Source organism: Oncorhynchus mykiss, chromosome 17, assembly GCF_013265735.2.
Source record: "Oncorhynchus mykiss isolate Arlee chromosome 17, USDA_OmykA_1.1, whole genome shotgun sequence".
Lineage (NCBI taxonomy): Eukaryota > Metazoa > Chordata > Actinopteri > Salmoniformes > Salmonidae > Oncorhynchus > Oncorhynchus mykiss.
Window position 1 is genome coordinate 54,920,297 of NC_048581.1, and position 25,515 is coordinate 54,945,811.

At 42.6% G+C, this 25,515-nt stretch overlaps 1 protein-coding gene across 25 annotated transcripts in view; it reads right to left on the minus strand.

Moving 5' to 3' along the window:
• The window catches only part of celf4 (CUGBP, Elav-like family member 4), a 107,789-nt gene that overhangs the window by 54,206 nt on the left and 28,068 nt on the right, over nucleotides 1-25,515 (minus strand). For all 25 annotated transcript variants that reach the window (XM_036950204.1, XM_036950200.1, XM_036950202.1 and 22 more), the window contains exon 2: nucleotides 19,222-19,304. In XM_036950204.1, coding sequence (XP_036806099.1) covers nucleotides 19,222-19,304 — 83 coding nt within the window. The remainder of the gene's footprint in view (nucleotides 1-19,221; nucleotides 19,305-25,515) is intronic.

Genomic DNA, 25,515 nt, shown 5'->3' on the forward strand with positions numbered 1-25,515 from the left:
AAACCTGAATTCTTACGAAAACGTCTGTGGCGTCCGAACTGTTTGGCCTACAAACTAATATGACCCCACTATGGAAAGGGGAGACTCTAATGAACACAATGGTTCTCCGTTTTGTTCTACAACCACCACAAGTGTCACGGGACTCGTCTGAATGTAACTCGGTACTGGTTAAAAAAATGAATGGAAATAGCTTTGTGCCCCCCAAACAAGGGATTAAATATGCACAGACACTATTATTTTTTGACTATGTTTTGCCATTTATGAATGTGTTATTCAATGTTTTTTTATGGGCTATAGTAGTAAAGGCCAAATTTAGTATTTTATCAAATACTTTAAAATATTTTGTTATATACCTAGAGAGGTCCTAAAATAAAACATCTAATAGCTAAATCATATGACCCCCCCCCCCCCCCTCCATTTTATGAATGGAAATGCTTCATTTTACAGTCCTAATCAGCTTAATAGAAGCCTATAATAATGCATATAAGTGTTTTATATCAAGCATGGGATGCTTATGTTCTTTGCAACAGCCTCAAATGTTGCCTGCATCCTAAATGACACCCTATACCCTATATAGGGCAATACTTTTAACCAGGGTCAAAAGTAGTGCCCTATATAGATTAGGGAGCCATTTGGGATGCAGATATTGTTGACTGGATGTGAAGGGAAAAGCCAATGGCTACAATGGAAGCCAAGCTGCCAAAGAGCTCTCATAACATTTCAGCCAGACGAGATGAGCAGGTTCACTTGGAAAACTGCCTGGACAGATCGAGTGTAAGCATGTAAGGTCTGTCTGCCAACCAATAAAGAGACCAGAGAGACTGAACTCCTGTCCTTGATGATGACCATTATGTATACAGGAGTAAATGCAGTAAGCTAAGCTCTGTGGTTTCTCCCCTCTCTAAAAGTCCGTTTCTGGGGCCCTGGCACTGCGTGGCTCCCCCTCTCCTCCCCCTTTGTAAATATTGTCAAAGCAACAATGAGAGAGAGAGAGAGAGAGAAGTCAGAGATAGCGTTATAGAATAAGAGACAGAGAGAGGGAGTGGTGTAGGATTACTATAGTACCACGTATGAAAATAAAAGCAATGTAGTACCCACGAGACTGCATAGTTTCCATACTGAGAAACCCCCCAAATAGCACCTGACTGGAAGTGGGCAGCAATATCTCCTGCCTCGCTACACAACATTACGTGATCCAAAATGTCTATTGATATTCACGCCCTTAGCTACCGGCCACCCTGAAAACACCTGTAAACTGTGACCCATGACTCATTGTCTATAGTAAATGTTTATTAAAATAGTCTAAAACCCACCTTGTCTCCCCTTACCTAAGTTATTGTTGTTGTATATTGACACAACCGATTACAACAGGTGCTTAAATATAATGTGCATGAGATATCCAGCCAAAAAAGCTCAATAGAAGGTGCTTCTTTATCACCAGAAATAGACACATTTTCAGCATTAAAACCTTAATCCGAGTGCTTTTCCCCAACATGTAAATAAAGAGCTTAGTTGGAGCCGCATTACAATTGGCAAAGAACAGAAACTTTTCTTGGCCAGGGCCCCCCGCCCTGGCAAACCGGCAACCCAGGGACTCCAACCATATGTCATATAAAAAAAAAATATATATATATTGTCTTATCTTCAGGTGAAAAATAATGGCAAGTAGAAGTAATCAACAATTCAAAAATGAATAGATTTTGTAGACAGTTTCATTATTTTGACCTCCCCACAGTTCATTAGAAGAGGAAGTGTAAACTCTAAATAGTCTATTAGCTTGAAAGGTAACTTGACCACGTAGCGAAAATGATATTGTTGTAAAATCTAATTTTCTGCAAGTCTACACATTTTTCCATTGAGCTGTTTTTTTTGTTTTTGTTGTTGTTGCAGTTTTAAGCTAATTTACAGCAATTATATGCTTCTTGCCATTGCTAATGCTGTGACCTGTGCATGTGGGCATGTGACCTGAATGCCCGTTTTTCGATTCTCCCTGACTGTCCAGCTTTTATTTAATTGTTAGTTCTCAAAGATTGTGTTATTTAAAAATATATATAGTTCAATATATTTTCTGCATGCTTTCTATTTGGTTTTGGTAATTTAATTTGGCACTGAAACAGTTTTTCCGTCCTGAAAATTTGCATTTAGACAATCCACCTAAGAATTTTCTATACATAAAAAACCTTGTAATTAGCTCCAATTACTGTAATTTTCTATATATTAAAGGGATAGTTCTGGATTATCACAATAAAGCCATTCATCTACTTCCCCAGAATAGGATGAACAGGAACAGCTAGCATGCTAACTGTTCCTGTAGACTTCCAGTCATTGCGCTAATGCTAGTTAGCATTGGCTCGAGAAACTACCTCTATCTTCTTTCATACTAGACGCAGAGACATAAATATAGTATCCACGATGGTATTCTGTTGCAGCTAAATTCTTGTGGACCCCCTGCAGTACCTCACAGCATTGGCCGCGAACCACAGTTTGAAAACTCCTGGTCTAACCATTAGGGCCACTGCCGTGTTGGCATGGGTTCAAATCTGAACCATGCCCCTATAACATAAACCGTCTTCCGACTTTCCTGTCTCTCTCACAGTATATCCTATGAAGAAAAACATTGCGTAACTTACCATGATGAGTATGACTGAACACTGCCACCAACATACAGCAGCCCAACGGAGAAGAGCTAGCTACGGAGGTCTAATTAGCAGGATTTAGTGTTGTGCATAATAAAGCTAAGCTAATAACTACACAATTATGAATCTGTAATAGCATTATGGAGACTTGAAGACTGTGGTAATGACATGCAATTAGAGCATAACAGTTATCACCAGGATCATAGCATCAATAATTCAACATGGCCACATCTCAGCCCAGTTGCAGAGTGAGGATGACATCTAGCCAGTAATAAGAGAGACTAGAGGAGATGGCTGGCTCTGTCCGGAGCCCACATGGTAAAGGCTGATGCCATATAGTTGAGCTCCCCGGCAAATATATTATTAAATATATTATTCAGGGTGCTAAGGATGTTCCAAGAATAAATGCAAAAATTCCAGCCAAATATTCACAGAAATGAATTGGTTCTCGTTTCCAAACAGTTGTTCGTTCTGCTTTCAAAATCCCATGCCATTTTTCATTTCCATAACAGACCATGAGCCATGAGTTCTGAGATGCTGTTGTTTCGTATTGGTGTGATTACAGTTTTGCCTTCTAAAAAAATGTTCAAACAAAGTTTCAGAAACAGTCATGTCATGTAACAAAAATGGTAAGGAAATGTGTAGTCTAGTAAAAGGTATAAGCTGATGCACACCCCACAATTTTTTGTAGAGGTGCTGACTAACGGAGAGTAAACTATAAAAAGAAAGAAAGTTGTACACTCATTATGCTCCCAAACATTTAATGGGTCTAGCAACCAACATTTTTGCATGCAGTGCCTGGTGGCAGCATAGCCAGCGACTCCCTCAAAGAGATTTGTTTATCCACAATATTTTTTTACCTCACTCCCAGGGTAATGTTATGTAAGTCTAACAACCAAAGGCTACTGGAGTCGACGAGACAGCTTTAGTCATTTGAAGATAAAAATATGACTGTTGGTTAAAATTGTGTTATTATGCAAAAAAAAACTAAACAGCCAAACTGAATACACTGACCCATAAAAACTGTTTAAATATCAATCGACTTAGTGAAAGATGAAAACAACTTTTCCAAAGTTTCATTAAGGCATGGGAACATCTTCATAGAAGTCAACTGCGATTCTCAACATCTGGGCTCCTTTGAAACCCCCGACAGCTTGCCTGCTGATCAGAGAGCTGCCAGATAGCTCAATGGTCCGCCCTGTTGGTGTGAGACAGGCAGAACAAATAAATGAAAAACATACTTCCAGGACCTCAGCATGATAGAGAGAGAAAAGGGAGAGAGAAAATGAAATAGAGAGAGCGAGAAAGAGATAGGAAGATTGAGAGAGGTGAAGAGAGAGAAACTGAGAGAGACAGGGAGAGAGAGAGATATGCTGTGGCCAACTGTGTTTTTACTGTGGGCACAGCATTCAATAACCACATGTGCACACACGGACACAAATGCATGCATGGATGCAACTGGCCGATGTTTGACACTCTCATGCCAACTATTACTGGTGTAGCAACAAAACTGTCCCTGGACCAGCACTTAAGGGCCTAATGCACTGACACCACTAACTCCCAGCTGTTGATGACCTCTGATGGATGTTGGGTATGTAAAGTTAAAGACAATGTGTCTAAGAAAAACTTAGTCCCTAGCTCAATCACTTCTGTTTGCCTTATAGCTTAGCAGGCACCTTCAACCAGGGCCACATGAAGCTCATATGTTTGGGAATGATCTATCTGCTCTATCTAATCCCCTGCATAGTTTATAAGGAAGGTTAAGCACCTCCTTTCCCAGGAGTGTGTTGACAGGACCTCACTGTTTTGTGCTAGCTACACAATAGTGATGAATGAGATGAGATACCCTCATGGAATGTAAAGAACTTGACACAGTGAAATTAGCTTCATACCGTAAATGCAATCCACTTTGGTGTAAAACACCCCAACTGTCCTTTCACTGATTTGCCTGATATCTGGAACAGTAGCAACACAGTAAACAGTGGCCACATTGCTGAGTCTACCTTTAACAATAAATACTGAAAACTAACTCTAACTTGCCTTCCTCCAATGTCTTTAACTCAAAATGAGCCTTGAACAACTACAGCTAACACATACTAACATAGCCACTGTTCAAAAACTCCAATATTCTATTATGCAGCCGGTGCAAATTCATTTGTCGGTCTAATTTTGCAGGTGCCCTTAACGCGTCGATCAACAACAGGCGGCTCGCCGTGAACAAGCGGCGCCATCTGTGTGTTCTGGAGCGCCAGTCACCATGGAGTCATCCCTCTATGCCACGGCAACACTAAGGCTGTGTCCCAAATAACATCCTAATCGCTAAATATTGTAGTGCACTACTTTCAACCAGGGCCCACAGGGCTCTGGTCAAAAGTAGTGCACTATGTAGGGAATAGGGTGCCATCTGGGGCGTAGCCTGAGACTCCATTAAGAACCGCGGGTCCATGCATCTTCGGCCATCATTTATTAGGCAAAAGGCAATTAGGAAGCCCCCAAAGACACCATGTGTGGTAAGGACCAAGTCTCCCCTCTTAATCACTTGTAGTAATTAGTTTCTCAGAGATGTATCATTAGGTATCAGAGCCTTTGCAATCTTCCCAGCCAACACGTTAGAGATGACAAAAGGAAGGAAGAAGAAGAATAAAAGGTGGAATCATCACAATAACTGAGGTTTTGGGAGAGTTGGGGGAATGTCCAAAAACGTTACAAGGTTGTCCTACAAGGAGTGTAATCCATCAAAGTGATTTTTCTTTTCCCCCCCTCCTGTTCCAACGGCCTGTCTCCTTTGCAACGTAATAATTTTCCTCTCACAGTGTGACATTCATAAAGGATGCTGTGGCTGGGCTGGTACTGCGTCTTGCCAAAGTTCGGGAAGCTAATAAATGCGTCTCTGAAGTGTGCCTACTGCTGAGGCCAGGGGTGTCTTCCCTTCTCTCCCCATGCGACCCTGTTCCAAAACTCTCATGATGCTGCCTTCCTTCATTCTCTTCCTCAAGAAGGCTTTTATCTATACAGTCTTCTCAGATCAAAGATCTATTCATTGACTATAGCAAGAAAGAAGGACAGCTGTTTGAAGAACGTGGCGAGAACATGCAAAGGTGTGAGTCAAAGGTTAGTTCAAAAGTCAGGGTGATTTGAACCCTGGGAAACCCCTTCCTGACCTGAAGATACACAGGGGGATCTGATCCTCTGGCGGTGGATGTGACAGCCTAACATACCTGATCAGTCAATCCAGCTCAATTCTAGACAGCGTAAATTGCTCTTTGCTAACATGAAGGAAAAGCTATCTCTGAATGGTTTCACACCCCATGCTTCAGCAAGACTCGAGCAAACCTATAGGACAGTGTCTTTACTTTATGGCAACTTAAACAACAAATTCACTTTTTTCATCTTTATTTTGGACTCGAGTGATACTTCTCCGTGTAGCCGCATGCACACATGGAAAAGTATTGTGGGCTACATTGTCGCAAAAAAATTGAATATTTACGTTGCGGATAAAACTTGGAATGACACCATTTCATAAAGCCCTGCATCACTATACTGAGAACGTTGCCATTTCTAAAAGGATGAATTTGGGTGTTTTTGGATCCTTTGTTCATGTTTTACCTCTGCCTCTGTAATGCAGAACGAGCATGAGTGTTTTTCAAATCTGTCGTTCTGCCCCTGAACAGGCAGTTAACCCACTAGGCCATCATTGAAAATAAGAATTTGTTCTTAATAGGGCCTTGGGCATGTATTTTAGAAGTGTCTGGAACTCAATCGGAGGGATGCGACACCATTCATGGGAAATTCCATCATTTTGTGTTTTGTTGATGGTGATGGAAAATTATGTCTCAGGCACCGCTCCAGATTCTCCAATTAGTGTTTAATTGGGTTGAGATCTGGTGAATAAGACAGCCATGGCATATGATTTACATAGAATGTTATGCTCATCAAACCATTCACTGACCGCTCCTGCCCTGTGGATGGGGTCATTGTTATCTTATGTAGGCATTGCCATGGTAGCCAAAATAATGACCTGCCCAGCATTTTGACCCTAAGCATGATGGGATGTTAATTTCTTCATTAACTCAAGAACCACAGTTGTGTGGAAGCACCTGCTTTTAATACACTTTATATCCCTCATTTACTCAAGTGTTTCCATTATTTTGGCAATTACCTGTATGTCGTTTCAAAAGCTAAAGCCTTCTCTTAAAGAAATCTTAGAATTACACATTTGCTTAATAATTAACTACTTACTTCTCAGAATCCTAACATTGTTTGCTTAAAATGCCTCCCAAAGCTAATTCCTGTGGCTCTCTCTTTTCCCAATACTGTCTTGACTACCTACGACTGTATCTCAGATTCTGCTGATGCGCTCACCCAGTACATGTCAAAGCACTTTACCAAACATGTAGACTGAGGAAAAACACAGAATAAAGAGAGAGAGGGGGATGGGATGGGGAGGGAAAAAAAGCTAACAGTTTGTGGTGAATTTGGCTCAGACAGCAAGATTCTCTTTGAATCTGAGAGTGTGTCGGAGAAGAGAGGAGAAGCGAGGATAGAAAACTCTGTCAGAGCGATTGTTCTTCCATGTAGAGAGGTGGCACAAAGAAACGTGAGCGGACCTTCCAGTGGGAGGGGTGTGAGAGAAAGAGAGAAAAAAGACATAGTAAATAAATAAAAAGGTAAAAAGATTATTGATGGTAAGGAAGCTAGCTAAAAAATAATATAGTAGAGTAAATAATGTTACAGCACTAATAAACACAATTGTTTTCCCCAAAAAGTATTGAAATATTTATGCAATTTGCAGACATATAAAACACAAGCTTGCAGACTCTCCATCTCTCTTTCTCTCCATCTCCCTTTCTCTCTCTCTCTCTTTCAATACAATTCAATTTAAGGGCTTTATTGGCATGGGAAACATATGTTTACATTGCCAAAGCAAGTGAAATAGATAATAAACAAAAGTGAAATAAACAACAACAAGTTAACAGTAAACATTACAGTTCCAAAAGTTCCAAAATAATAAAGACATCAAATGTCATTTTATGTATATAAACAGTGTTGTAATGATGTGCAGTCTCTCTCTCTCTCTCTCTCTCTCTCTCTCTCTCTCTCTCTCTCTCTCTCTCTCTCCTTTGGGTTTCCTTTAGCATGGAATGGAAAATATGGTGCTGTATAACGTGATGGTCGGGAGTAGGACACAGGATTGGAGGATTCTAAATTGTTTGCATTAGACAACTTTGTTCCAATATTTCTGTAAATCAGTGATATTTATTCCCATAGTAATTCGTATGGATCCATAACTAAATCAACATCCTCATTTTAAAAGAGTATTTTTATTTTATTAATGAAATGTGTTTATTTGTTTATTAGGCTACTGAGCAGTCTACAATACATACTGTAGTAAACATGGGAAAGTGCCTAATTCCTTACATAAGGGAGAGCAGGCCAGGATTTTTAATGAATTTATTTGCAAATTATGGTGGAAAATAAGTATTTGGTCACCTACAAACAAGCAAGATTTCTGGCTCTCACAGACCTGTAACTTCTTCTTTATGAGGCTCCTCTGTCCTCCACTCGTTACCTGTATTAATAGCACCTGTTTGAACTTGTTATCAGTATAAAAGACACCTGTCCACAACCTCAAACAGTCACACTCCAAACTCCACTATGGCCAAGACCAAAGAGCTGTCAAAGGACACCAGAAACAAAATTGTAGACCTGCACCAGGCTGGGAAGACTGAATCTGCAATAGGTAAGCAGCTTGGTTTGAAGAAATCAACTGTGGGAGCAATTATTAGGAAATGGAAGACATTCAAGACCACTGATAATCTCCCTCGATCTGGGGCTCCACGCAAGATCTCACCCCGTGGGGTCAAAATGATCACAAGAACGGTGAGCAAAAATCCCAGAACCACACGGGGGGACCTAGTGAATGACCTGCAGAGAGCTGGGACCAAAGTAACAAAGCCTACCATCAGTAACACACTACGCCGCCAGGGACTCAAATCCTGCAGTGCCAGACATGTCCCCCTGCTTAAGCCAGTACATATCCAGGCCCGTCTGAAGTTTGCTAGAGAGCATTTGGATGATCCAGAAGAAGATTGGAAGAATGTCATATGGTCAGATGAAACCAAAATATAACTTTTTGGTAAAAACTCAACTTGTCGTGTTTGGAGGACAACAAATGCTGAGTTGCATCCAAAGAACACCATACCTACTGTGAAGCATGGGGGTGGAAACATCATACTTTGGGGCTGTTTTTCTGCAAAGGGACCAGGACGACTGATCCGTGTAAAGGAAAGAAAGAATGGGGCCATGTATCGTGAGATTTTGAGTGAAAACCTCCTTCCATCAGCAAGGGCATTGAAGATGAAACGTGGCTGGGTCTTTCAGCATGACAATGATCCCAAACACACCGCCCGGGCAACGAAGGAGTGGCTTCGTAAGAAGCATTTCAAGGTCCTGGAGTGGCCTAGCCAGTCTCCAGATCTCAACCCCATAGAAAATCTTTGGAGGGAGTTGAAAGTCTGTGTTGCCCAGCAACAGCCCCAAAACATCACTGCTCTAGAGGAGATCTGCATGGAGGAATGGGCCAAAATACCAGCAACAGTGTGTGAAAACCTTACGAAGACGTTTGACCTCTGTTTTTGCCAACAAAGGGTATATAACAAAGTATTGAGATAAACTTTTGTTATTGACCAAATACTTATTTTACACTATAATTTGCAAATAAATTCATTAAAAATCCTACAATGTGATTTTTTTGATTTTTTTTCTCATTTTGTCTGTCATAGTTGAAGTGTACCTATGATGAAAATTACAGGCCTCTCTCATCTTTTTAAGTGGGAGAACTTGCACAATCGCTGGCTGACTAAATACTTTTTTGCCCCACTGTGTATATATATATATATATATATATATATATATATATATATATATATATGTTTATATATGTATATATATTTTCTTCATAACATTAACCGTGTGTAGGTAGATGTGGAAAGATAGATACAAATTATTTGGGGGGGTTCACATTAGCTCAAGTTTTGGGGTGGGGGGTTCACACCTAGCTCGGCAATTATACAATTCATTGGTAAAGGTTGAATAGTCTATTGTTCAGCTAATAGCCCATCCTGCTACGCTTGTGAAAAACTAATAATACTACTTTCCACATGTTAAAGATTCCAATTGATAAAGTGTTTTTAGCCACAATCGGCCCCAACCCCAAATAATACATTTGTACACAGTCGATAGCGTGCTGGACTTCGGGCTAGAATGTAGAGGGTTCAAAACCTGCTCCCTGCTTGTTTCATTCCGTTATTATGCCCATCTTAGAGCAAATAGCCTGGACTCCCTTCTCGTTCCTCGCTCTCTTCCACGCGTCATTCAGCACGCTTGTGGGCGTGCTGGCAGGATGTACAGTTTTTTATTCTCTATATATGAATTACAAATCAGCTTTTACTTAAATCATGTTTCTAGTCTATTGCATAGTTACAATGTGTAATCATTGATGTCCCAGGAGCAGGAGTGGTAAACACGTGTATAATTGTAATACATATATGCAGACACAGCATCATTCAAATAATGTAGTTTGATACATCTGGTATTGGATATGACTGAAAAAAAACTTGCTAACTAGCGGTTTTCGTAAATTAACTTTATGGCAAAAGAATATGCACGGTCATTTGTCTCTACATTAACTAACATATTCCTCTCAATTGTAAACGTTTTGCTTGAGTCGTTATGACGTTATAATTACTTAAATGTTTTTTCAGCCATCTTTACTGAAGAAAGTCACCAGGGTCGGGTGTCTCGCGTCATATTCGTCATTGGAACCACTTGACATGATTGGTGAAATGAAAACCTTCGAACCCAAATGCATAATGAGTGCTCTAACTCCCCCTTGTGGTGGTCTGGAGCAATGAATCCGTGACACTGGGTACCTCTAAGTCCCACGGTGTAAGCTCGCAACTTATAAAGGAGGAACCACTGTAGAAAAGTGAAATAAACAATAAAAAGGAACAGTATACATTACACTCACAGAAGTTCCAAAACAATAAAGACATTACAAATGACATATTACGTATATATACAGTGTTGTAACAATGTGCAAATGGTTAAAGTACAAAAGGGAAAATAAATCAACATAAATATGGGTTGTATTTACAATGGTGTTTGTTCTTCACTGGTTCTCTCTCTATCTCTCGATCACACACTGCTCACAGCAGTGGAATACAGTATCAGGGCATAGTATACCGAAGGCTCATTGAACGCAGTCTGGCAGTCTGCAAAAGCACACACAGAACCGCCAGCCAGGTTATAGGAAAGGACAGAACGTTCTGGGTGTTACAGCAGAGTGAAGAAAGACACTCTCCACAGCGCCATAGAGTCCATAAACAGTGATGGATGGCCCATCATAATTTACCTCTTTGGTGACTTTTCAACAGCGTCACACCCCAGGAATCACATGCAAGAGGTGAGCAAGCAGACAGTACAGACAGAGCAAAAGGCAGAGCACAATAGAAAGGCAATGCGGAGAAAATAAGGCCCAAGTGAGAAAGGGAAAGACAGAGATATATGTAGAAAGAGATAAAGAAAGAGAGATGAGAGGTGAGGAAATGTCTTTGACATCAGCCTGACTAAACATCCCCACACATACAAGCAAGTGAACACGCAGGCACACATGCACGCGCGCGCACACACACACACACAAAATGCTCAATTGGACCCTCTGCCCCCCTCCTGTCCTTGCTTCCCTCGATGACTCCATCCCACACACACTGTATCTAGAGCATGAAAAATCCACTGTCTCCTCTACTCACCTCTCCTCCCCTGCCAACGCAGAGAAAGAGAGAGAGAGAGAGAGAGAGAGAGCGAGAGAGAGAGAGAGAGAGAGAGAGAGAGAGAGAGAGAGAGAGAGAGAGAGAGAGAGAGAGAGAGAGAGTGTGTGTGTGTGTGGGGGGGCCAGATGCAGCAGGAAGGAAAGAGAACAAGGATGACACAGCGATAGTGTGTGACAAAGAGAGGGAGGGCAAAAGGGATATTGTAGCGAGAGAGACAGGGAGCAAGAGAGAGGACGGAATTAATCGCTTTCTCTAAGGCAACGAAAAAGAGAGTCCGAAAAAAAAGCAATTGCCACATGTACAGTATGACACAGAAGAGCCAAAGAGAGAGAGAAGGAAGTAAGTGCACCTAGAGAAAGTAAAACATTTACTTTCTCTTTTCACCAGGGAGAGGGCAAAGTAAACTACATATGACAGTTTCCTTTCACCCATGGGAGATGTGAAATTGGGACACTCAAGAGATGGCAAAATGAGAGCCTGAGTTACCTTGTTATTCCCATGACATAATAGGTCTTGAGAGTATCACAGCAACACATTGTGAGATCAGTAGTATAGCAATCGCAGTTAAAACCAAGTTAAAGATAATCATTGAATGATCAGTTGTGTTTTGGTTAAACAACGACAACATGTAATGGAATGACCAGTTCTGTTGAACTTGTTTGTCTGTTGTTAGGTAGGCAAGTCAGAGGACCCCTGAACATGCTTAAGGATAACTGAGAGGCTGATAAGGCAGCGCCAAGCAGCATCGCTGCCTACATTGTGCAGATATGAGACAAGCTGGACAGTCTGAAGGAGATGCATCTTCAACAGTCACAACAAAAGATAGTTTGTGTGTATGCATTGATATGTAGGCTACGTGTGCCTTTTTAAAAATGTATGTAGTTCTGTCCTTGAGCTGTTCTTGTCTATTGATGTTCTGCATTATGTCATGTGTCATGTTTTGTGTGGACCCCAGGAAGAGTAGCTGCTGCTTTTGCTACAGCTAATGGGGATCCTAATAGAATACCAAATACCAAAACGTATAAGGTTTGGTATGAGGATGGTCCATGGAGGGTGAATGACCCATCACTGCCTCAGCAGTGCAGTAGATGATAACTGAGGGGCTGTAAATTAATCCCAGGTTACATTGATGAACAAGCCCATGTTCCTCCTGAAGAAACAGAATAGTGATTATAACCCACTATGAAATGTATGAATTGTAAAATACCATGTCATATTGTGCTAGCAGCTGAATATTACATACAGTACATATAAAAACGACATTATTAGATTAAAAAAAAAGGTCTGCCTGCCTGCATACAGTAGAGAGAGAGAGAGAGAGAGAGTCTGGACAGCCCCTATTGATCGCCACCCGGCACACATCACCGCAACTTTCACAAATTGCTATTGAGAAGTGACCTGTAATGCAATTACTGCCCAATCCGGGGCCTAGGCCACCATCAATTATTAAAAGCTGCCGAGCCACGGCCTGGCTGATACTGTTCCACCTCCGCTCCGCTCCCTGTGTTGTCATTATCACGTCTGTCCACGGCTGGCCAGCTGTTTCACCACGTACCACACAGGCACCGGAAATAAGCTTTAGGACCAACGCTTCCCCTGGATAAAACGAAGTATTACGGCTATGGGCTGTATGCATACCTATCCTTGACCCAGGTGGTTGCTACTCATTGGTGATGGTGGATGGGGTGAGTTTCTCCCCTTAACAAGGTTATGTAAGCTCTTTTGGACCTAGTGGAAAACGTTTTTATGAATGCAATACGTTACTATTCAAATTCAAGTCCTGTCAAGTGAGAAGATGAGGACAGGAAGCTTAAACGCAGGTTGATATTTATTGAGTCTTGTCCTGGAGGCAGAACTGAGCGATATCTCCTTAGATAGGCCAGCTGCAAAGTCAAAATTGGCTCTGTTGTAAAAATGTATGAAAACAAAAAGGAGCTTTTTTTGTCTTAATTTAAGGTTAGGGTTAGGCATTAGGGTTAGCAGTGTGGTTAGGGTTAAGGTTATGGTTCAGTTTAAAATCAGATTTTAGGACTTTGTGATTGTGCTTGCTAGTGACCACTCTGCAGAACTGCCTCCAGAACACGATACACGATGAAAAACGCTAACGCACAGCTTCAACAGTTTGAGACATGGGCTCCTTCACCAAATGGCACCCTATTCCGCATAAAGTGCAGTACTTTTGACGAGAGCCCTATGCACTTCATAGGGACTAAATAGATGGGGCTCTGGTCAAAAGTAGTGCACTATATAGGGAATAGGGCGCCATTTAGGATGCGAACATGGCTCAGACGTGCACTCCCCCTTAGTCCCCCCTTCTCTCCTCCCAGCCACACTCATAAAACCCCTACCTCACCCAGAGAGCCAGGCAGTTATTGACCAATGAGGCGGCTTATTGAGAAAAGCTGCCATGAAAGTGGGTCATGTAGCCAATCAATGCCATGGATTTTTGGACCCAGTCATTATCTCTCCTCGAGAAAAAAAGAAACAGACACAAATCAGTGGTATGGAGACACCTTGCCTACACCTCCTCTCTCACCCCCTCTCTCTCTCTCTCTCTCTCTCTCTCTCTCTCTCTCTCTCTATCCATCCCTCTCTATTCCTCCCAACATCTCTCCCTCTATCACCCAGCTCCCTTTCCACCTTTCTTTTTCTTCTGTTTTCTTGTCCCCGGGTTGAAACGGGTGTCAGGAAGGGAAAGAGTGAGGGAAGGAAGGAAGGAAGGCAGGGAGGGAGGGAAGGAAGGAAGGCAGGGAGAGAGGGAGGAAAAGGGGGATGGTAGAACGGTGCTGGGCTGTGTGTGTATTTGAACATGCTCTGAAATGACTCATTGATTCACGAGCTTCTATGTTTTCTCATCTGACTTTGCGCTATTACAGTGTGAGTCGGTCGGCACTAGATTTCTGTGTGTGTATGTTACGCTGCTTATTCAGTGTGGAGGAGAATGTGTTTGTAAGAGTGTGCAGATGTGATGGTGGGTGTGAGAGTGACAGAAATACATGCATATGTATGAAGTGTGTTTATGTGGGGATGTATGAGAAAGATCTATGTCTATTTGTCTCTCACTTGTAATTTTATTTGATTCTTCTTCTTTTGGACTAGTCCTCCAAGTCCTTAAACATGAAAATAAAATGTATAATACTGTGTCTTTGTGTCTGTGTGTGTGTGTGTGTGTGTGTGTGTGTGTGTGTGTGTGTGTGTGTGTGTGTGTGTGTGTGTGTGTGTGTGTGTGTGTGTGTGTGTGTGTCTGTGTGTCTGTGTGTGTGTGTAGTCTGTGTGTCTGTATGTGTGATTAATGCTCACGGCTTTACACAAGTGTAATAGTATGTCTTGTGTGAGAATGTGTGTTTATGAGTTTGAGCGAGTATTTGCGCGTAGGTGTGTACACACACTGTGCCGGCTAGTCGTGCCCCCTCTCCTCCTTCTCCCTCACCCCCTGCTAGGGAGGCCTTGTGCCAAAATCAATAGATGCTTTCTGATGCATCATGCTGTTGTATGAGTCTGAAACACGAGAGGATCATAAATATGGCATCCAAAGGCACACATTTGAGACAGGTCCCATTTTATACCTGTCTTAAACCTCCCCGGTGAATCATGTTATAGACGCACACTTTGAATAAACTAATGCAACATTTGTTATGTTTAGTTTTTGTTTGGCATTGGTTTGACCTCTGGTTAAGTTCTTCTCTGTAAAAGGAACTTTAATGGATTTCTGTTAAAGATAACTATAATGGAAGAGCAACCTAATAATGTGCCAGCACCTGTGAAATCCTGAAGTAGTACACTATCTATACAGAAGTATGTGGACACAACTTCAATGAGTGGATTCGGCTATTTCAGCCACAACTGTTGCTGACAGGTGTATAAAATTGAGCACACAGCCATGCAATCTCCATAGACAAACATTGGCAGTAGAATGGCCTTACTGAAGAGCTCAGTGACTTTCAACGTGGCACCGTCATAGGGTGCTCACGAGTGGCGCAGCGGTCTAAGGGACTGCATCTCAGGGCTAGAGGTGTCAATACAGACACTCTGGTTTTGATTCAAGGCTGTATCACAACCGGCCGTGATAGGGAGTCCCATAGGGCGTCACACAATTGGCCCAGCATCGTCCAAGTTTGGCAGGTGTAGGCCGTCATTGTAAATACGAATGTGTTCTTAACCGACTTGCCTAGTTAAATAAAGGTAAAAAATATATTATAATAATACGTTAATTCCAACAAGTCAGTTCCTCAAATGTCTGCCCTGCTAGTGCTGCCCCAGTCAACTGTAAGTTCTGTTATTGTGAAGTGGAAACGTCTAGGAGCAACAACGGCTCAGCCGCGAAGTGGTAGGCCACACAAGCTCACAGAACAGGACCGGCGAGTGCTGAAGAGCGTAGAGCGTAAAAATTGAGCGTAAAAATCGTCTGTTCTCAGGTGCAACACTCACTACCGAGTTCCAAACTGCCTCTGGAAGCAACTGCCTCTGGAAGCAACGTCAGCACAAGAACTGTTCGTTCAGCTTCATGAAATGGGTTTCCATGGCCGAGCAGCCGCAAAAAAGCCTAAGATGACCGTGCGCAATGCCAAGCGTCGGCTGGAGTGCTGTAAAGCTTGCTGCCATTGGACACTTCACCATCTGGAAGTCTGACGGAAGAATCTGGGTTTGGCGGTTGCCAGGAGAATGCTACCTGCCCCAAAGCATAGATCCAACTGTAAAGTTTGGTGGATGAGGAATAATGGTAATAATAACACTTTTGAGATTAATTGGACCGCCGACTGCGAGCCAGGCCTAATCGTCCAACGTCAGTGCCTGGCTTCACTAATGCTCTTATGACTGAATGGAAGCAAGTCCCCTCAGCAATGTTCCAACATCTGGTAGAAAGTCTTCCCAGAAAAGTGGAGGCTGTTATAGCAGCAAAGGGGGGGGGACCAAACTCCATATTAATGACGATGATTTTGGAATGAGATGTTCGACAAGCAGGTGTCCACATACCTTTGGTCATGTAGTGTACACAAGTACACAGTCTACTCTAATCAATGTCAATCACTAGTGACTATGATACATAAAAACAAACAATTATCATATCCTACTAAAATACAAATGAGTAGTTTACTGTATACCATAGTTGATTCCACACAAAGGCCTGGTCCATTTCCAATAGCATTGCTAAGTTGTCCAACAATTCCAGCCATGAGATTCTGAATGTTGCTAGATAACCAGCTAAAACATTTTAAAATGCTTTGGAGAAAATGTCAACACGCTAGTGAAGTCGAAAATAATTTGAAAATAAAATAAAACTTCTAAAAGGTGAACTATCACTTTAAGATATCCCAGTAAGTCAGAGATACATCCGATCTGGAGCTCAAGCTCAGTTACACTTCTGATTTTCATGTTTACTTGATAGTTAAGTGCACTCGCAGGGTCCCCCGGCTCAAATTCAGTCCCCAACGAAAGGCCAAGAAGGAACATCAGCAGTGGAATTGGGCTCAAGCTCCCGATTTAAGTATCCCTGCAATAGGTATATCAATAAGTCATTTCAAGGTGCTTGTATCATGTCAATTCCTAGTGCCTTTAGGAGCACCTTCAGGGTATTTTCACTATGGAATCCAAATCCTCTCAGTTTAGGCGTCACCTGGGCATCGGCTGAGCTAGGCACAACACTGCTTTTCAAAACTTTCCAACATGAGGGAACAACTTTGAAAAGAAAGATGCCAAGTGAAGTGAAAATGGTGGTGGGGGGAGGGGCGATAGTTGGTTAAAAAGAGAAGAAAAGAAGCAAAGTGTGGATAAAACGTCCTACTGCCTTACTCATCTCTCCGCCAAGTCCCTGTTCTTTCCCTAATCAACTCATTTGTTGTGTTTCTCTGTCTTCACCTCTGTAAGGCTTCAAAGACCGCGTCTCCCAGACTCCTCTGCTTCTTTAAGGTTGGCTGCTCATACCAGAACTGTCCTGGAGAATTATACTTGTTTACTTAGCATTCACAATGAGTCGACAAACCTAAGCAATCACCGGCGGGCCGATCTGGGATTGGCTAATTAGCATTTCTTATTAAACGACGGTGATGGGTAGTGACTTCAATTAAATTCATTTGCTGTGGGTTCCTCAAGATTACTACGATGACGCCACTGCCGCCGCCACTGCCGCCTCCTCGCAACATTTACACAAGCTACAGGGACTGCTCTAGTCACTGTGAAGCTTTCAAAAAGTATGGATCGTTACATTAAAAAAGGGCCCTTTACTGATAACATAGATGTCGTACCACGTACTGTGCATACAACAACACTCAATAAGGCAAAATCTTCATTGTGAACAGAAAATCAAATTTTTTGTTTTGGCCAAATGTTAAATGTATCTTCTTTTTTTTGGTGTGTGACTGCGCCATTCCTGCTCGGGGGGATGAAAGCAGAGAAAGAGAGAAGTATCCACAGCGGCAGAGGCAGCGCACGACTCCTCTCTTCCGCACTGCACATCTATGATGTCATAATCACTCACATCAAAGGCTTTCTGCTCAACATGGCGACTGTCAACCTCCCTGGAGGCGTCATTAAAAAACGAACAGGCCCAACCAAGCGAGCCCTGACAGAGACGCATCAAAACTCAACGCACACACATACACACACATATGGCACAGATACACAATGTTAAAGCCCTGCAACATAGTGCTGGGTTAAAAAATAAAAAAATATATTCAAGTATACATTGGATCCAGATAGTGTAGGAGTTGTTGCTTGCAATCATATTGTACATACAGTATGTTATACAGGTAACTGCCAAAATAAAGGAAACACCAACTTAAAGTATTCAATAATTTGGTGTTTGTCCGTAGTGGTGAAAAACGCTGTCTCAGGCGCCGCTCCAGAATCTCCCATAAGTGTTCAATTGGGTTGCAATCTGGTGACTGATACACACACACACACACACACACACACACACACACACACACACACACACACACACACACACACACACACACACACACACACACACACACACACACACACACACAAATACACACACACAAATACACACACACACTTTCGCAACATGCACACACACACCACCCTTTAAACCCCCATTTGCTCCTTTGAGACCACTGTTTCAAAGTCACTGAGGTCTCTTTTTCTAACCATGGTAGCCAAAATAATGGGCAACTGGGTATTTTTATACATGACCCTAAGCATGATGGGATGTTTAATTAACTCAGGAACCAAACCTGTGTGGAAGCACCTGCTTTAAATGCACTTTGTATTCCTCATGTACTCAAGTGCTTCCTTTCTTCTGTATGTACGAACATAATGTTGTTAGACACGTTAGATATACTGTTTGTATATTTACAGTATATTGTTGGCCCTACCACAGAACACACACATACACACACACTGCAACTATAAATAGGCCTGCTCTGATGTGATGCTATGTGGTTTCTCCCCGTGGGTTTGTGTGACTGTCAGAGGGAGAATGAAAAGGCGAGGGAGGGGGAGAAAGAGGGAGAGGGACGCATGGAGAAAAAGAGGGAGAACAAATGGGAAAAGAGGGTGGTGTACGTGTGTTGTTGTGTGTACAGTATGTCAACAGTAAAGACATTGTGTGGCACCTTTGAATGCAAACACATTTGTGTGGCAAGGTGTGTGCGTTGTGTGTGTGGGTGCCTAGCTGTGTGTGATCTTTATGGGTGTCGGAATCTGTTTAACATTTATTTGTCTGGGTGCATGTTAAGGTGCTTGAGGGGCCATAAAGTACAAACAGTATGACAGTGTGGTGGTAAACTTACCCCTGGCAGGGTCTTCTGCTCATGAAGAGCATTCTGAGCTTTCAGGGCCGACTCTCTGGCACAGTAGGTAAGGAAGGCACAGCCTGAGAGAGAGAGAGAGACCGAAAGAGAGAGAGACATAGAGAGGGGGTAGGGAGAGGGAGAGAAAGGATAATGACGTTAGCATACTGGGGCAGACACTGAGAGACAGCGAAGGAGGAGACGACTCAAACTCGTTACAGGCAAAAATCCAAGAACACAAACTAACACAAACAGAGCCATCCCTGGGGGAGAGAGAGAGAGAGAGAGAGAGAGAGAGAGAGAGAGAGAGAGAGAGAGAGAGAGACAGAGAGAGAGATCAAAGAGAGAGAGAGAGAACGAAAGAAAGAAAGTGAGAGGGAGCGAAAGAAAGAAAGAAAGAGAGAGAGAAAGATGGAGAGAGAACGAGAAAGAATGAGAGAGAAAAATAATGAAAGAGTGAGAGAGAGAAAGAATGAAAGAGTGAGAGAGTGAGTGAAAGAAAGAGAGAGATGGTAAGCCTGCAGCTAAAGAGTACTATCTCCGAAGCGCTACCTACATGGCCTACTATACACTGAGTATACCAAACATTAGGAACACAATCCTAATATCGATTTTACTTTATAAGGTGTCAAACGTGTTCCACACGGATGTCGGCCCATGTTGACTCCAATGCCTCCCAGAGTTCTGTCAAGTTGGCTGGCGGTGGACCATTCTTGACACACATGGGAAACAGCAGCGTTGCAGTTCTTGACACAAACCGGTGTGCCTGGCACCTACTACCATACCCCGTTCAAAGGCACTGAAATCTTTTGTCTTGCCCATTCACCCTCTGAATGGCACACACACACACACCCAATCCATGTCTCAATTGTCTCAAGGCTTAAAAAGCTTTAACTTATCTACTCCCCTTCATCTACACTGATTGAAGTGGATTTAACAAGTGACATCAATAAGGGATCATAGCTTTCACCTGATAAGTGTATGTCATGGAAAGGGCAGGTGTTCATGCTGTTTTGTATACTCAGTGTATGTATGCTAAACAGTTAACTATACACTTTCCCTTTCCATGTTATCACTTCTCGTGTGGCAGAGATTAATAAACGTGTGCAAGCTAATCTAGCTATACTAGCTACTTTCTCCCAAAACATGTCAAATCGTATGTGGCTCTCCTCTCTCTCTCTCTCTCTCTCTCTCTCTCTCTCTCTCTCTCTCTCTCTCTCTCCCTGCAAGTCTGCAGTTATCCAGTCGACCATCAGTGTGCGTCGGTCCTCACTTTGCTGTGACAAGGCAGACATTTCCCTGACAGTCTTTCTTTCTGCACCATATGTTCCCACAATCCCCAGTTTCCCTAGCACCTGGGCTGACATGAGGGGGCTGCCAGGGAGATGCCGGAGACTCAGGCAAACTAAGAGAAACCACAGGAACATGTCACTCACAGGCCCCCTTGACAGGAAGCCTATGTAGTGCTGTCATAAGGCTGACATAGTGTTAGCTAAGGAGAATCTTATTTAGAACTGTCCAACTGTTGACTGTGAATGTTATTATGGAGACCCTCCATGAACAGGAACATGTAACACAGAAACCCCGGAACCATGTTCAGAGGACCCCAATAGAAATCGTCTGTAGGGCCTGTTTGCGCTTCAACATCACATTCTCCCCACCGTCAATTTGTAACATGCGTTGTTACCATGAAAGCATGAGGTGAAAATGAAATGAAATATTTCCTTTGAAAGAAATGAAAGGATGAAAATGTGTCAATGTATGAACAAAAATATGTTTACACAATGCACTGGTGATGCTTATTAGGCAGTTCGCCATCAAGGCATAAGTAGCTGATTGGTGTGACATTTTTTGTCTTTTTTGTTTTTCTATTTAGACTTGGACTTTCTTTCAAAGACTCAAAGATGTTAAGTTCTCCAATCTTTTATTTCTGTCAAGTTTACAGTTTGTGTCTGTTTATTACTAATTCAAACCCCAGAATGTTTTCGGGCATTGTAAAAACACCAGGTTGACTCCCCTCACGGGACTGTCATAAAGACAGTTCACACTGTCCTAGAGATTGTACATATACACAGTTTTAAAATATAATGAACAAACTAAAAGCCGTCTGCGAGCTGTGAGTAGCATTTTGCAATCAAAAAGACTGTGTGAACATTCAAAACGCCGCTTTAGTACAGCGGGCAGTAGTCAACAACAGAACTAAACAAGGATGCCTGAAGAGTAGATCTCGTATCTTTCTAGCTCTATGCCTCACGTTCTCACTCTTTTGTTCACATTCAACTTGTCAACATCCTTTTTGATGTAAAGTTATATCATTAATATCTGTGGTATCTGGCTATTTACATATTGACATGTTATGGGCAAAGAGAGTGGGGGCCAGACGAGCTGCGGCATGTATGAAGAGCAGGGCTAACTAGTGTGCCTGGGGAGCTGGTCTCAGTCGCTGTGTGTGCTTGGCTCTGTGTCTTTAACCCTGGGCTGGTCTGATTGCGGGCCGCTGGAGAGCTCACTCCGCCTGTTGCTGTTTTTAATTAATGCCATGCTCATTAGCCCGAGTGGGAGCTCGCTGCTGACAGCCTGCTACCTCCTACCTACCTCCTCCCTGTCATGTTACGCTACATGCCAGCTGCCTCTCCCAAAGGAGGAACACGTGTGTGTGTGTGTGTGTGTGTGTGTGTGTGTGTGTGTGTGCAAGCCTGGGCTTCACACACATCGCTCATACAGGGGTACACAACACACACACGTTGATTTTACTATCCAAGCTGGGACCAAAAAATTGATTCCTATTCAAAATCCTATTTTCCCTCACCCTAAACCTAAACCTTAACATAACCCTAACCCCAACCTTAACCCCAAATCACTAACCCTAAAACCAAACCTAACTCCTAACCCTAATCCTATCCCGAAAGCCTAACCCCAATTGTAACCCTAACCCTAATCCTATCCCTAAACCTAACCCCTAAGCCTAAAAGAGATTTTTTCCTTTTAGGGACCGCAGAAATGTTTGTCAAAGTTTCCTTGATTTACTATCGTTGTGAGGACTTTTGGAACTCAAAAGGATAGTAAGGTCTAAACACACACACACACACACACACACACACACACACACACACACACACACACACACACACACACACACACACACACACAACACTCAACAAACACCCCAGTCATAGTCAGGCACAGCTCGGATCTTGCTGTGTCTGGCTCTAGCTAGTATCTGGCTAAAACACACACTGGTAGGAGCAGTGGATGGACATTCATCTTTGGTTGCCTTGCATTGTTTTACAATGCTACAAATTCAAATCAACAACAGTGCAGAGAAGAAAAGAGGCAGCGAATGAGAGAGAGAGAGAGAGAGAGAGAGAGAGAGAGAGAGAGAGAGAGAGAGAGAGAGAGAGAGGGGAAGATAAGGGAAAGAGCAAATGAACAGTAGAAAGCGGGGGTGGAGAAGGGAGAAGAAAGCGGTGCAGAGAAAGAGGCTAAGCGAGAGAGAGAGAGAGGGAGAGAGAGAGAGAGAGAGGGAGTAGAGATAGAGAGGGGGGACAAGATAGAAAAGTAAAGGGAGGTAGAGAGAGAAAGGTAGAGAGAAAAAGGTAGTGAGAGAAAGGTAGAGAGAAAAGGGTAGAGGTAGAGGTAGAGAGCGAAGATAAGATCACCTTGCTGTGAACACCATCCCCTGTGTCCTACACTCGCCTCTTATCTCAACCACTGCAGACACCCTAAAGTGACACACATCCACCGACCTAAAGGGACACACACCCACCGAGAGAGAGAAAGAAAGAGGGAAAGACAGAAGGGAGTAAAAGAGAGAGAGAGAGAGAAAGGAATCAGGGATTGAAAGAGACAATGTCTAAAAAGTAGGAAAGATAGGTTGGAAAGACACCACTACTTTCTTCACCTACGGCAGGTAGCCTAGTGGTTAGAGCGGTGGTCCAGTAACCGCAAGGCTGCTAGATCGAATCCCCGTGCTTACAAGGTCAAATTCTGTTGTTCTACCCCTGAACAAGGCAGTTAACCCACTCTTCCTAGGCTGTCATTGTAAATAAGAATTTGTTCTTAACTGACTTGCCTAAATGAATCTTACCAGTGATTTGAGAAGAAGCTGTCGGTGACAATACATTTATTGCCAAGTGGCCAAACTCTCTTATCTTCTGTTACAAGAGATTCCAATTGCAAGATGTCTAACTGAAGATTTGCTGGCATCAATTAAGCCCGTGCCTCTCATGAAGTCCAATTATGACTTAACAAATGTGAGATCATGAGACTTGGTATTATCATTGCATTGTAATCATGGATGCCAAGAGAAGCCAGGCTTCCCAAATACATTTACCAAGGAAAAGGGCAAACGCATATAAAATCCTTTATCTTTCATCTCTCTGTGTTTTTGTCATATTCCGTCAATTCGCAAGAGGCTGAATGTATCTTACCGGAGAAAGCATCCAAGCGAGCAAACAGCACCCCTCTGTCTCTGTATGTGTAGGCCATCTATCTGATACTGTCTGGTCAAAAAGGGTATGACATTGTTGCTGCAAAGGAAGCCTTGAATGCAAGGGAAGCCAGCGAGCATTTGGCCTCCCGTGATAAAAAAGTATAAAATAATAGCCAATCAGTGTTGAGCTAAACTGAGTGAGCTGAACTGTGAATGGTTCTGGCGCACCAATAAATAAAGTGTCAAGAAGCCAGTTTGAATTTGGCTTCACATTTATCACATCTCCTCAAGAGAAATATGTCTTTGACAGAAACAACTTGAATTGTTGCATATTGTTGTGTTGTTGTACTCCGGTGGCTAGCTAAAATGGTCCCTTTCCTAAATTAACCATGAATGGAGATAGGGATTTGGACTTGTGGTTTTACTTAATTCTCAGTACTGGCAAATGACTATAACCGCGATTCTGATCAACCATTGGCTCATACCTTGTTGTGCCCCTGGCCCGAGAGGATGGAAGTTAAATATGTAGCTAGATGTAGAAGAATAATTTTAACTAACTAACATTACCCAAGAAAGGAAGTTAGGCTAGCAAGCAAGCATTTTAGCCAGGTAGCCGAGGACAACAAAAACTAAAAGTGTGTACTGTATGACAGAGTGATAGACTGTTTCGTCAACATGAAAGAGAATGACATGTTTTTTCTGCTTGCACGCACACACATACACACAAACATTGACCGCTACATCATATTTATCTTACATTGATTGGACTAAATTATTTAGGGTATTTTTGTTGTTGTAACTCTATTAGAGAAAGCATAGGTGATTTTATTATGTTGAAATGTTGAAGTTGAAATGGTGCTGGAATAGTGGAGGTGTCACGCCCTGATCTGTTTCACCTGTTCCTGTGATTGTCTCCACCCCCTCCAGGTGTCACTTATTTCCCCCAGTGTATTTATCCCTGTGTTTCCTGTCTCTCTGTGCCAGTTCATCTTGTATGTTAGTCAAGTCAACCAGCGTGTTTTTCCTGTACTCCTTTTGCTGTTCTCTTTTTGCTAGTCTTCCCGGTTTTGACCCCTGCCTGACTCTGGACTACTTTCCCGCCTGCCTGATCATCCTGCCTGCCCTGACCTTGATTCTGCCTGTCCTGACCTTGATTCTGCCTGCCCTGACCTTGATTCTGCCTGCCCTGACCTTGATTCTGCCTGCCCTGACCTTGATTCTGCCTGCCCTGACCTTGATTCTGCCTGCCCTTCGGTACCTTTTGGACTCTGAACTGGTTTTGACCCTTTTGCCTGTCCACGACTATTCTCTTGCCTTACAATATGTATTATTCCAATAGGGTAAGACTCCAACCATCTGCCTCCTGTGTCTGCATCTGGGTCTCGCCTTGTGTCATGATAGGAGGCAGCTCCAGTTTTCTTTGCAACTTGCGGAAACTCTCAGTGGTTCTAAATAAATATTTGTTTAGTAGTCGGAAAATGTCAGAAACATTCACTTGGTTGATCATGCTGTAGGTCACGTGACTGTTTGTTCCATGCACCATGTTTTGTGGACTTCACCGGACAGAGGTTGCTCTCCTGTTTTGTGATGAAACAAAGGTGTAGTTTAATTTATTCTGCCACTGTGTCTTCTTATTGTCTGGGCCTTAGGTCTATATATCACGGTGTCAAGGCACATGAACTAACAGGTTATAGAGCAAACAACACAATTATCACAACACATACAGTTGAAGTCGGAAGTTTACATACACTTAGGTTGGAGTCATTAAAACTTGTTTTTCAACCACACCACAAATTTCTTGTTAAGAGACTATACATTTGGCAAGTCGGTTAGGACATCTACTTTGTGGATGACACAAGTTA